Here is a 13,080-nt window from a genome sequence, read left to right as displayed (position 1 = left end):
TTATGTGAAAAAACTAACTTTACAAAGCTATCATTCTTTATGTGAAAAAACTAACTTGAATTTTTATATTACTGAACTGCTTAAAAATTGGATAGATTAAATGCATTATCTTTATTTCCTTATAGAATTCCCATTTTGATTTAGATCGTGTCATCAATCTCCCTCACAAATATTGTATTATTACTAAAATCCAAGAGCAACTTACGATTCGCATGCTGTGCTTTGCACTGCCTTAAAGCTTCGTTAAAACCTTCACATACAGAAACGTCAGACTGTGTTTGGGCACACTGCAAGAATTGCTTAATTTCCCAGGCGCAAGGTCCCTGAGGTTCACTAGGTCCACCCTGCAAATATAATAAATTTCTGTCATTTCACTATTATTCTATACAGTAGTTTGTACATTGGAACATAACTATAATCAGGATATGGTATTTGGTGGTGGTGGATTTCTTACATTACATAAAATATTACTCAAATATGCATCAATGCCTACATTGCTACAAATTCCAAGAAATTTCTTTACCCCCTATCACAGACATCGATCTGGACGTTAAATGTTGATCTATAGGAAATCTTTGGTTATATCACATGGTATCATTTTAACCTTATTTATTTTTCTCATCCAGTTTTGAACATATTACAGTAGAATATATGTATCATATTCACAATTGAACCACAACCAGCTTTGTAGCATCAAAAATAAATGTAAAACCTCTGTTGTAATGAAAACATATCTGATTTTATAAGTAACTTTTTTTCCTAGCTATTAAAACACAAATCCTTTAAAATAGGGATTACTTTCAGCTGATCTTGAATGCTCGTTGATATCACTAATGAGGTATTTAGCACATGGTGTGCGTGGGCGAGACATCACTTTTGACCTTCTGCTCAGGACTGAGAGGGGTGGCTGAGGTGGGAAGTTTAACTTTATAAAGAACTTGGGGTCTATAAAACTTGTTATGATCTGGAAGCATAAGTTAACCAGGCTGGACTTATGAGACACGACTCGTGAACTCTTTATTTGATTTTCTTATATTCTGTATCATGACGCAAGTTTTTGGCTTGGAGAATGTCTATAGTTTGTTTTAATTAGTGGCTTGGAGAATGTCTATAGTTTGTTTTAGTTAGTAATCTCAATAAAAAAACAAACCTTAGATATATTTTTGTAAACGCATCCAGTAACTTGTGCGACACTATTCTCCCCAAATTATGTATTTATTTACTTTATCTTCAAGGCTTTGAGGAAAAGATATTTATATTACATTTAGTTTCCCATAAACATTTCTCTCCAACACCTCATAGGAGGCTTTTGATTTCCATGTTTCATGATAGCATTGAAAAATAAACTTATTACATGTTTTTATGCTATACTCCTCGTATTTCTTTGTTTGCTTGATCATATATTTACAATCTTCATGTTATTGTCCTGTTCAGATATGCACAAATTGTAAGCGACTTAACTGAATATAAATAAAGTGTAAATTTGTCCAGAAAGTACAGTAAGGGTAACGAGAACATATGCTACCAATATCTACTCATGTGGGCATTTGGTACATGTAGCACATTACTGGATTTGAAGGAAAGGGCTTATTAGTGCCTAGTAATTAAAATTGAAATATGAGGATTATATCCTTATGATCCCTAATGGTGAGGTATAATTACCAATGAAAGCCCAACCTAACCCCTAATAAAGTTCATCACATGATTACTAGCATAAAACTTTGATGGCCGATTTCTCAAAACATGAAATTATCAGAGGAAAGTTGGAACTTTTTTTTTTTATTGCACAATATTCACTATTCACATATGAAAAGATAGACTATTTTATAGACTAAAAATTCATAGAAGGATTTTCGAAAATTATAAAAACCAAAAAGGCCAATCTTCACTATTATTGCCAATGTGTTTGGAAAAAAAATAATGCGAATTGATAATAAAAATCTTACAAATTTTTTATAAAAAACAATTAAAATGGTTTTTAAACAATAAAAATTGGTTATGAAACAAAAGCTGACTAAATTTTAAATGTCCCCAAAATAACATGAGTTGTACCCCTTAGAGAAACCACTCATGAACCACATCACGTTCATATGTAGGGGATTTACTGCATTTATTATAGGAACAGGTAAGAAAAAATGAGAGGACCTGGCATGAGTTGAGAGGGTCAGATAACCGATTCTACACCAATTGCAGGAAAATCTCTCGGAAAACTTCAGTATACGTTACATACACCAAATTAGCCCCTCTAAAGCAGTGGTTACCATTATACTTCCCGTATGAGAACCTGTCTCTCTAGCCAAGAGGGTTAAATGTGCACTGAAAAGCAAGTACCTTTAAGAGTGCAACACTTGATTTTTTGGGAGTAGTGCATAAGGGAAAAGTGGATAAGGGAGGATTTAATATATAATTTAAACTCTACTTATAATAACAAGCAGAAAAAAAATAGGATGAACATTCTATAGCAAGCAGTTAAAAAATCTTGAAAATTCAAATGGCATAAAAGTCTTACTTGTTGAGGATACTGTTGGTACCCTTGGTACTGTGGATATCCCTGAGGTTGTTGGGCAACTGGTGCAGGAGCAGCTTGCGGTTGGCTTTCAGAACTGCTTCCTCCACTAGTAAGTGCATGACCTACAACGTGACCCTGTTTATTGAAAATGAAAAGTTATATTACATGTGAAAAAAATATTTAACAAAACTACATTAAACAGTAACAGTTTCCTACAAATAACAATAAAGAGAACTGTTGTACAGTAATACTATACTCATATACTAGTGCATAATGTACTGTGTTGTACAGATTCATTATTAAGACTACGTAACCTTGTAGTTTCACCAGTTACAAAGGTTTACGCTTGAAGACTGCTCATGAATGGCAAAGGTAAGGGACAGTGACAATGCCCTAGAGACTGACCATATATACTTATGATTAGCACCCAAGCCCCTCTCCATTCAAGCTAGAAGCAGGTGGCCATGCAATGGCTTGCTGATGACTCAGCAGGTAGACCAATTGGCTCCTCCAAACCTCCCAAGTATGGTAAGGTTGCAGACACTATAAGAAACTAAGTTTGATCGGGTCTCCAACACCAGTCCGGCAGATCATCAAGCATGGACATTTCCAATAGGCTACCACAACCCTAAAGACACATCATTTCATAACTGCCCAAAAACATGAATAGGCTGGATATAGATTAATAATTTATATAGCCTATTAAAAAATTCCATTGTTTGGATAAAGTAAAAATCCAACAAAATTCTCCGCACATTTTACTACTGCTCCCATTATGGATGCCAAGTAAAAAATAAGGCAGTGGAGAGGTGCAGTTTAAATCATTTGCATAAGGTGGTGTAGAATTCAAATACTAGGTAGCATATCTTGGCTTCTGATGCACAACTTAATACAAATTACTTTTCACATGCTCCATTTGGTCTCATATTCAACTGACCAACTTCTTTTAAATTACCCAGCACCAATTTTTACTTCTCTGTTAACAATTTAGAGTAGTAAGCCCTTACCAAATCATTTGTCACCGAAGCCCCAGACAATTTTTGGGGATATTTTAGTTTACTCAGCACAAAAACTATACACAAGACTTCAAATTTATCATCATATAGCTGTATAAACTTCCTTTCCACTGATATATATTAAATTCTATTTTAATGGAATTTTCATAAATAATTAAAGGAAAAAAACGGGTAATTACTGGACGTAAATTACATCTAATAATGGCGAAAGGTGTAGAAAACTTGAAGTAAATTACATCTAATAATGGCGAAAGGAGTAGAAAACTAGACGTAAATTACATTACATACAATGATGCTCATAGGGTTAAAAGAAACTTTCATTCGGGGTCTGTGAATGTTTAGAAATTAGACGAGGTGATCTAATCAAACTTTTAACTTAACTATAATAATCAACTTTACCATTAAGAGCCTCCTTACTTAAACATATACTTCCACTAAATTTCCCTTTTGTTACTTTTTTCACTTCTATGGTCTTACTCATTAGAAAAAGAGAGAGAGAGAAATTAACCATTACTATTTTGGGGAAAAAGATTGAATTACCAGTAGTTTGCTAATTACATTAATCATCTGTACTTTACTTATTTCTGTTTCTTATTTTCTATATTTTCACTTACAACGGAAGGGTAATAAACACCATGGAGGACTGCTAAGCCTTTTGAGGTCTATGAAAAAGAAAGAAAAAAAAAAAAAGTCTACAGAAAAAGCATGGTTTTGAAAAAGGAAAATCCTATTTCTTCAGGAAGTGCTCTATGGACCAACAAAATATTGTCTCCCTTACTCTAGGCTAGTGTATCAATGTTCAAAGCACAGACTCAGTCTATAATAGAGACTTTCAAATTCTCAAGGATCTCCCGGGACACTTAATGATCCAAGATACCTTTGGATACAGAATCTGCTACCACATTGAAAGAGCCGTATAGGTGAATAAATCAAGGAGAGCAGCAAGTCCCTTAATTAAGAGAATCACTGCAATGAGTTTTCAAGCAAGATACTCATCTCTTGAGACACCAGTCAGCTGTTTTGTAGACAAGTCTTCATCTGTGAGTGACTTCTCAGACTTAGCTTCTTTAATGTTAGGAAAACCGTCACCAGTTCCAACATATTTATGTGAAATGCTGCAAAATGATGGCACCATTCCCCAAACACACAAGTCTTCTCTGAATAGCCTCTCCAACACGATTTGGATGTATTAGAATCATAGATATCAGAGGAGGGACCAACAGAGCAGACATTGAGAGCCACTAGAATATCCTCTCTCGAAATAGTCCTGATTTTCTTAAATTAATCACAAATCCTAGGTCCTCAAGAACTTGCAGAACCCAAGAACCGACTCAGCCTAGCCATCCGTCCATATAGGCAATGGCCTGAACTCCCTGCAACTGTATTAGTATTATTATTTGCTAAGCTACAACCCTAGTTGGAAAAGCAAGATGCTATAAGCCCAGGGGCTCCAACAGAGAAAATAGCCAAGTGAGGAAAGGAAACTAGGAAAAATAAAGTATTATAAGAACTGTAACAATATTAAAATAAATATTTCCTATATAAACTATAAAAACTTTAACAAAACAAGAGGAAGAGAAATAAGATAGAATAGTTTGCCCGAGTGTACCCACAAGCAAAAGAACTATAACCCAAGACAGTGGAAGACCGTGGTACAGAAGCTATGGCACTACCCAAGACTAGAGAACAATGGTTTGATTTTGGAGTGTCCTTCTCCTAGAAGAGCTGCTCACCATAGCTAAAGAGTCTCTCCTACTCTTACCAAGAGGAAAGTGGCCACTGAACAATTACAGAGCAGTAGTTAATCCCTTGAGAGAAAGAAATATTTGGCAATCTTGGCCTTGTCAGGTGTATGAGGACAGAGAAGAATATGTAAAGAATAAGCCAGACTATTTGGTGTATGTGTAAGCAAAGGAAAAATTAACCATAACCAAAGAGAAGGATCCAATGTAGTACTGTCTGGCCAGTCAAAGGACCCCTTAACTATCTAGCGGTATATCTCAATGGGGGGCTGGTGCCCTGGCAAACCTACTACTGTATCAAGAAGTTGATCAATGACCTTTCTAGTTTGTAAACACCCTTGGAGCTAAATTAAGGTTGAAAGGCATCACTCTGAACATGAATGAACCCCTCCTGAGGTAAATCCCTAGGAATGATCATAAGTGAAAAGCCATAGGAACGTACCAATAAGTCTTTTAGAACTACTGTATATTACAAATCAAAGCCCCTAAATGTAGTACAGTGAACCCTCGTTTATCGCGGTAGATAGGTTCCAGACGCGGCCGCGATAGGTGAAAATCCGCGAAGTAGTAACACCATATTTACCTATTTATTTAACATGTATATTCAGATTTTTAAAACCTTCCCTTGTACGTAGTACTGTTAACAAACTACCCTTTAATGTACAGAACACTTAATGCATGTAATACAGTACCCTAAACTAAAACAGGCACAAATATTAAAGGCGACTTTATATCATGCGTTTCCTAAACACGCCAAAAAGCACGATAAAAAATGGCAACCAATGTTTTGTTTACGTTTATCTCTGATCCTAATGAAGAAACAAACGCATTTACACATCTGTTTATAGGTTAGTTTTTGCATCAATTATATTGATTATTCAGTACAGTATGTTGATTTGGTTATTACTAATGTTTTACTTAATTTTTCTTAGGACTTCCAAATGAATTTTTTTTCTTTATGACGCCGCCTGAAACGACGGCGTCATAAAGTACGCTCAGTAAACAAACTAAGGAATTTAACCCGCATGATGAAAGTGATAAATAATGATATTACAGTAAAAGCTTTTATAAAATATGTTATTACAAATATTATTTACCGTATCTATATAAAATCATACATACGTAGCAAAGCAGGAAAACAATCTACGAGAGAGAGAGAGAGAGAGAGAGAGAGAGAGAGAGAGAGAGAGAGAGAGAGAGAGAGAGAGAGAGAGAGAGAGAGAGTTGTTTTACATACGTAAATGTAAATTTTAAACAAAACAAAAATAGCCCCATTTCAGATAAAATAGATTACAAATATTTTACTTTATCATATTACAGTAGTCTGTATAATACTGTAAAGTTCAGTACAGTATGTTGTTGTTAAAGTCGTGGCGATGAAATTCTCACGAAACAAAAACACGCCATTGATTACAACAGCTGATTCATCTCTCTCTCTCTCTCTCTCTCTCTCTCTCTCTCTCTCTCTCTCTCTCTCTCTCTCTCTCTCTCTCTCTCTCTCTCTCTCTCTCTTCGTGTTATACAATACTTACATTTAGATGAAGAAACTAAAATTAGTTTTCTTAGTGTCAATTAAATACGAAATGAAATAATTAGGCCGAGTCTACATCCATTTCAATCATAGCCAAAAATAGGGCATCCGATTTCATCAGCAAACCACTATTTTTTGGGAAATATCATTTTATTCTAGAAAATTGCCACTCTTTAAATAGTTAATTGCACATTAAGAAAGCGTGTACTTTTGTTTTTAAATTTCGGGTGTGTTTTAAAAATCGAGTATTGTTGACTTTTTTTTTTTTTACTTTTGGCTGTGATTAGATCAGCTGTCATCTAGCTGCCGCTCTTGAGTGTGTACGAATACACTAACAAAGTATCATTTATACCATTTCTTAACTTATTCAAACCGTCTACAGTATACAGTTGATATTACATAAGCACCAATGTGTTATAACCTATCAAATTTTTTTGTTTATTACATTTAAACCCCCCTCTATCTCTCTCTCTCTCTCTCTCTCTCTCTCTCTCTCTCTCTCTCTCTCTCCTCTCTCTCTCTCTCTCTCTGTGGGCTACTTTTCACTACCTCCCATTCCTTACCTCTCTCTATCTCTCTAACAAATGATATCTTTGTTGCTCCTCAAAGTTTCATTTATATTGAAAATCAATCATGATTCAATTTTCCTTACTTTCTCCAATCTCGCACCATCGGTCACATCGCGGTATTTTCGATATTTCCGGAAAATCCGCAATATATGTATAGACATGGGTTATGAAAAAAATCCGCGAAGTGGTGAATCCGCGATGGTCGAACCGCGAAGTAGCGAGGGTTCACTGTAATTGCTGAACATACGTAACGCAAGATTTCAAATGCAAGGCATCTACTGTATGTGTTCTGTTAGACGAAATTGGTCAAGGATCATTCTTCTCAATGGAAAGTGTTTGTTAGGGAGACTGAACAGTCTGCCGTGAAATCTTAGAAACTGCCCTGCTCTATAGCTCCCTTTTCCCGCATTTTGCTGACAATAGAGTAAAATTCCAGGGTTTTGCCCGGAAGAATTTGTCGTGTAGGGGGATTAGATAGTCATGACCGATCCAGACCTTATAAGACTATAATGTTCCTGAAGGTACAAGGGTCTTCAAATCAGACAGGATGATATAGCCATTTAATCATCCCGAGGTAATTTGCTTGCAAACTGGAATGGTCTGGGTTGGGGATGATGCTGGTCTCTTAGCAGGTTGCCTCTGGAAATGTTGCTGATCCCTATCATAGGGCACAGTCTTATACAGTGGAACCTCTACATACGATCTTAATTCGTTCCAGGAACTGTTTTGTATGTTAAAACGATCGTATGTTGGAGCAAATATTCCCATAAGAATACTCTGTAATTTGTATAATTCGTTCCACAGCCCAAAAACCTATAATAACTTCTTAATAAATTACTACATATAATTACACATAACAATAACACAATTGCATAATATAAGAAAGATTTAAAAAAGAATGCTTATAAAGAAATGATAAATAAAAAATGTGTTTTGATTGTCACTTTACTTTAGAGACAGGCCAACGAAGGTATAGGAATTGCTACGCAGGAGGAAACAGACGATCGGCGAGAAGGTAGAGATGATGACTTTAAAAAAGTTCTCTCTATTTCTGTTTCTCTCTAAACAAAGAATTAACATGCTCTTTAAATAAATTCTCTCTCTCTCTCTCACTTGTTCTTAGAGACGTTAGAGTGTTAGAGACGTCTAGATTAAACAAATGATTTTTAACATCGTCAACGAATTGAAAGACAATTAAATGTAACTAAAAAAGTATTATCAGCGAACCTGAATTCCATTACAGGTCTTAACTAAAGCAAACATAAATACAAACGCATTCGTGTGCGTATGAACAAACACACACACAGGCGTAGGAATTGCTACGCATTAAGAGAGACGATCGGCGAGGAGGTGGAGATGGTGACTGCGATAACGTACCGTAACTTACTCTAACTTACACTATGGAAACTTTAACACAACTTAGGTTATTTATTTTTTTATTATTATTTCTCATTTTTTAATGTTTTTCTTTTTGATTTTTAATTTTCATCACTTTCACTGATGATGAGTTACGTACGTTATCGCAGTCACCATCTCTACCTCCTCCCAACCGTCTGTCTCCTACTGCATAGCAATTTCTACACCTGTGTGTGTTTATGCATACTCACACGAGTGCGTTTGTATCATATTTCTTCTAGTTAATAAAGGACTTCAGATTCACTGATATTACTTTCTTAGTTACATTTAATTGTCTTTCAACTCGACGCTGTTAAAAATCATACGCACTCTAAACACATTTTTGTTTAATCTCTCTCTCAAAAAAAATTAAAAGACGTCTCTAACACTAGCAGCGAAGAAAAAGAGAGAGAGAGAGAGAGAGAGAGAGAGAGAGAGAGAGAGAGAGAGAGAGAGAGAGAGAGAGAGAGAGAGAGAGAGAGAGAGAGAGAGAGAGAGAGAATTTATTTAAAAAGCATATTAATGCTATGTTTAGAGAGAAACAGAAATAGAGAGAGGACTTTTTTAAAAGAGCTTGTTAATGCTATCTTAGATTTCTTTGCTTCCTTTTCTTTCTTTCTTTCTGTTCATCACGCTGGCCCTTCTCACAAATGATCGTTGCCAACAATCTCTTTGTCCTTTATCCCTATCAACAAAAGGCGTTCCATCTCTTCCAGGGTATTGCTACAACGTTTTGAAATAATGGTGATCCCCTTCGATGGTTTAACTGCTTTAATGGCTGCCTTATGCTTGATGATCGTCGAGATCGTAGATATATTCCGGCCATATTGTTTAGCCAGATCACTCACATGCACACTGCTCTCTGTTTTTCTATAATTTTTTGCTTCAATTCTAATGAAAGAACTGCCTTCTTCCTTTTCTCACCACTACTAATACCTGTACTGAAACTTAGCTTCTTAGGCACCATGATTATAGGTAAAATCAAAAACCAAACATGAAAAAAGGAAGATAAAAAACACTGTTAATAACAGACCGAACAGAGGACAACCACACGATACACACGAGAACAGAGAGCATACCAACTCGACGCTCAATGGCGTCCCTCCGACGTGCTGCCATCTATCGGGCGTAAACAAGATCTACGTCGGATGTTGGAGCATGACTTCGGGTGTCGAGACAAAAATTTGATCGAACTTTACTTCAGATGTTGGAACAATTGTATGTAAAGACAATCGTATGTAGAGGTTCCACTGTAACAAAGTTTTTCATTTTCAGGTGGGAGCAACAAAAATTTCTCCCTCACTAGCAGTGAAGGGGTCTAATTTCTACAAGTCAATCCAAGATTTTAGGATATCCCTTGAAAAGTTTATTCCAAGGCACTTTGGGCAACTGAGCATCTTCCCAGTTCTTGTATATAGGCCCTAGGACACTCCTCCTCCACTATTCAGGCATTCTCTCACATGCCAAGATTCTGCTGATTGGGGCAAAAATAACAAATTTGGAAGTAATTTCTAATTTTCCTAACAATACAAATCTAGAGCTATTTACAGGAGATATTTTCAGCGTAGCTGAAAGACGAGCCATAAGACTTTAGCGAGCGATAACTACCCCAACCGCTAGCTAGCGAGAGGGGTGGGTGGTAGCCAGCTACTCCAGGACTTTCTAGGGAGACAAAGCTAGCGGACCAATTTGTATTAATACCTCCAGGTTTGTACTGTATCATTAGGAAAAAAAAATTTACTTCCAAATTTGTCATTTCTTCCATAAATATACAGTACAAACTCTGGCTATTTACAGGGGATGACGTACCTCTTAGGAGGGAGGAAGTCCATGCCAACTGACTCTTGGCATTTGACCCAGGGTTCTCTCCTCTACGAAATGGATCGTTTGAGGTAGGAACCCAGCACCTCACTATAACTGTTGGGCCTTGCACGGCTAGTGTCCTGCACAAGCTGTGCGTTCATGACACCAGCAATGTGGCTTGGTCTAGTACAGTAATAGGATCTCGAGTCATAGGAATCTGAAAGTACTAAGACTTTACCCAATACCCTCCCTAAACAAGGTATTGGGGATGCATCAAATACTATTTCTTTACTAGGTTAAACAAGGTAAATTAATCTTACCTGCAGAGAGGCGAGGTCAGCTGTGCCGAGTAGCACGGTGCCAATTCCCCAAGTGAGGGAAAGGTGAAGGAAAGAAAGAAGCCAGTCATTCTACCGATTCACCCCATACTAACCCGGGTAACTTTGCCCCTCAACCCTCTGCTACTTGTCCATCAAGGAGACCGAGGTGTTTAGACCACTTGTTGTGCAGCCACCACAGGACCAATGGAAAATGCTCCCATTCTCCAGCGGGTTACATCTTGTAGATAGTGGGCAGTGAAAGTCGTCTGATGCCTCCACACAGCTGCTTGCAGTAACTTCGCCCCAGAATAGTTCTTTTTGAATGCCAGGTACGTTGCAATGCTCCTGATGTCATGAGCTCTGCATCATCGTGGTGGAGGAATGTGGAGGGTCAGGATTAAGTGCAAGGTCAATGACCTAGAGAATCCATGACGAGATGGTGTTCTTCGTGGCCCTCTAGACCTTCCCTGTTATTATTATTAATATTACTAGCTAAGTTATAACCCTAGTTGGAGAAGCAAGATGCTATAAGCCCTAGGGCTCCAACAGGGAAAAATAGCCCAGTGAGGAAATGAAATAAGGAAATACATGAACGATATAAGAAATACAGTAATGAAAATTAAAAAATATTCTTAAAACTAACAACATTACAAAAGACATTTGATTTATAAACTATATAAGGACTTATGTAAGCCTATTCAACATAAAAACATTTGCTGCAAGTTTGAACTTTCGAAGTTCTACTGATTCAACTACCCGATTAGGAAGATCATTCCACAACTTGGTCACAGCTGGAATAAAAACTTCTGGAGTACGGTGTAGTATTGAGCCTCATGATGGAGAAGGCCTGACTATTAAAATTAACTGCAAATCTAGTACTGTATTACGAACAGGATGGAACTGTCCAGGAAGATCTGAATGTAAAGGATGATCAGAATTATAAAAAATCTTATGCAACATGCATAATGAACAAATTGACCGATGGTGACAGAGATTAATATCCAGATCAGGAATGAGAAATTTAATAGACTTAAGTTCCTGTCCAACAAATTAAGATGAAAATCGGCAGCTGAAGACCATACAGGAGAATAATATTCAAAACAAGGTAAAATGAAAGAATTAAAACACTTCAGAATAGATTGATCACCAAAAATCTTGAAAGAATTTTTCAATAAGCCAATTTGTTGTGCAATTGAAGACGACACAGACCTGATGTGTTTCTCAAAAGTAAATTTGCTGTCAAGAATCACACCTAAATTTTAAGAGAGTCATACAAAGTTAAAGAAACATTATCAATGCTTAGATCTGGGTGTTGAGGAGCCACGGTCCTTGACCTACTTACTTTGAGTTTTGTTAGGCAAAGATTTCCGACACAAGGAGGCAAGCTGCTGCTGTTCTTTTCAATTAACACCTCAGAAGCCTTACTGGGCAAAATACCGGTTGGTCTGGGGTCTTCGGTTACAGAACGAAGACTCACAATCCTGAAGGTCCTGAATCTAGGATCCATTACCCAAGGATTTTGAGTCTTTGGAATAAACTCAGGGACAAAGCTAAGAATTACCTCTCCCCATCCCATTGAATGGGAGATGTATGATAGACCATGCAGTTTCTACAACTCTCTTAGCCGAAGCCAAAGAGAGTAAGAACACAGTCTTCAGAGCAAGGTGACGATCTGTTGCTTGGCTTAACGGTTCGTAGGGAGGTCCCTTCAGTGACAGAAGGACTGGAACTATATTCCAAGGAGGAGGTCTAACTTCCATCTGGAGACAAATATTCTCATAACTTCATATGAGGAGAGGCAAGTTCCAACGAGGAGAACTATCTACTCCCTTTAGTTTAAAGGCGGGACCTAAGGCTGAGCGGTAGCATTTGACTGCCGAAAACGAGAGGAGCATTTCTTCCTCAAGGTATATAAGGAACTCCGCTATTGCTGGAATAGAGGCATTGAGGTCAGTGCTACCCCTTCTATGACACCAACCACCTAGCCTGGTAGACTAAGGCCGAAGTGCGTCTGAGGTGTCCAGACATCCTTTACACAACTCATTGCGAAAACTCTCTCTGGGTGAGGAGATGCTAGACAGTCTCCAGTCATGAAGTCGAAGCAAAGGTACAGCTTCATGGAAGATGTTGGTATGTGGTTGTTTGAGTAGATCGTGTCATGGAGGAAGTTCCCTTGGAAGATCCAAGAACCATTC

At 37.2% G+C, this 13,080-nt stretch overlaps 1 protein-coding gene across 1 annotated transcript in view; it reads right to left on the bottom strand.

The window, feature by feature from the left end:
* The window catches only part of Chchd2 (Coiled-coil-helix-coiled-coil-helix domain containing 2), a 61,174-nt gene that overhangs the window by 32,414 nt on the left and 15,680 nt on the right, over nucleotides 1-13,080 (bottom strand). The window contains exons 3-4 of the mRNA XM_068385437.1: nucleotides 2,510-2,644; nucleotides 206-344 (exon numbers count right to left, since the gene is read on the bottom strand). Coding sequence (XP_068241538.1) covers nucleotides 206-344; nucleotides 2,510-2,644 — 274 coding nt within the window. The remainder of the gene's footprint in view (nucleotides 1-205; nucleotides 345-2,509; nucleotides 2,645-13,080) is intronic.

The sequence above is a fragment of the Palaemon carinicauda genome, chromosome 13 (assembly GCF_036898095.1).
Source record: "Palaemon carinicauda isolate YSFRI2023 chromosome 13, ASM3689809v2, whole genome shotgun sequence".
Taxonomy (NCBI): Eukaryota; Metazoa; Arthropoda; class Malacostraca; order Decapoda; family Palaemonidae; genus Palaemon; species Palaemon carinicauda.
The sequence above is the reverse complement of the archived record's forward strand: the minus strand, read 5'-3'. Positions and strand labels throughout refer to the sequence as shown.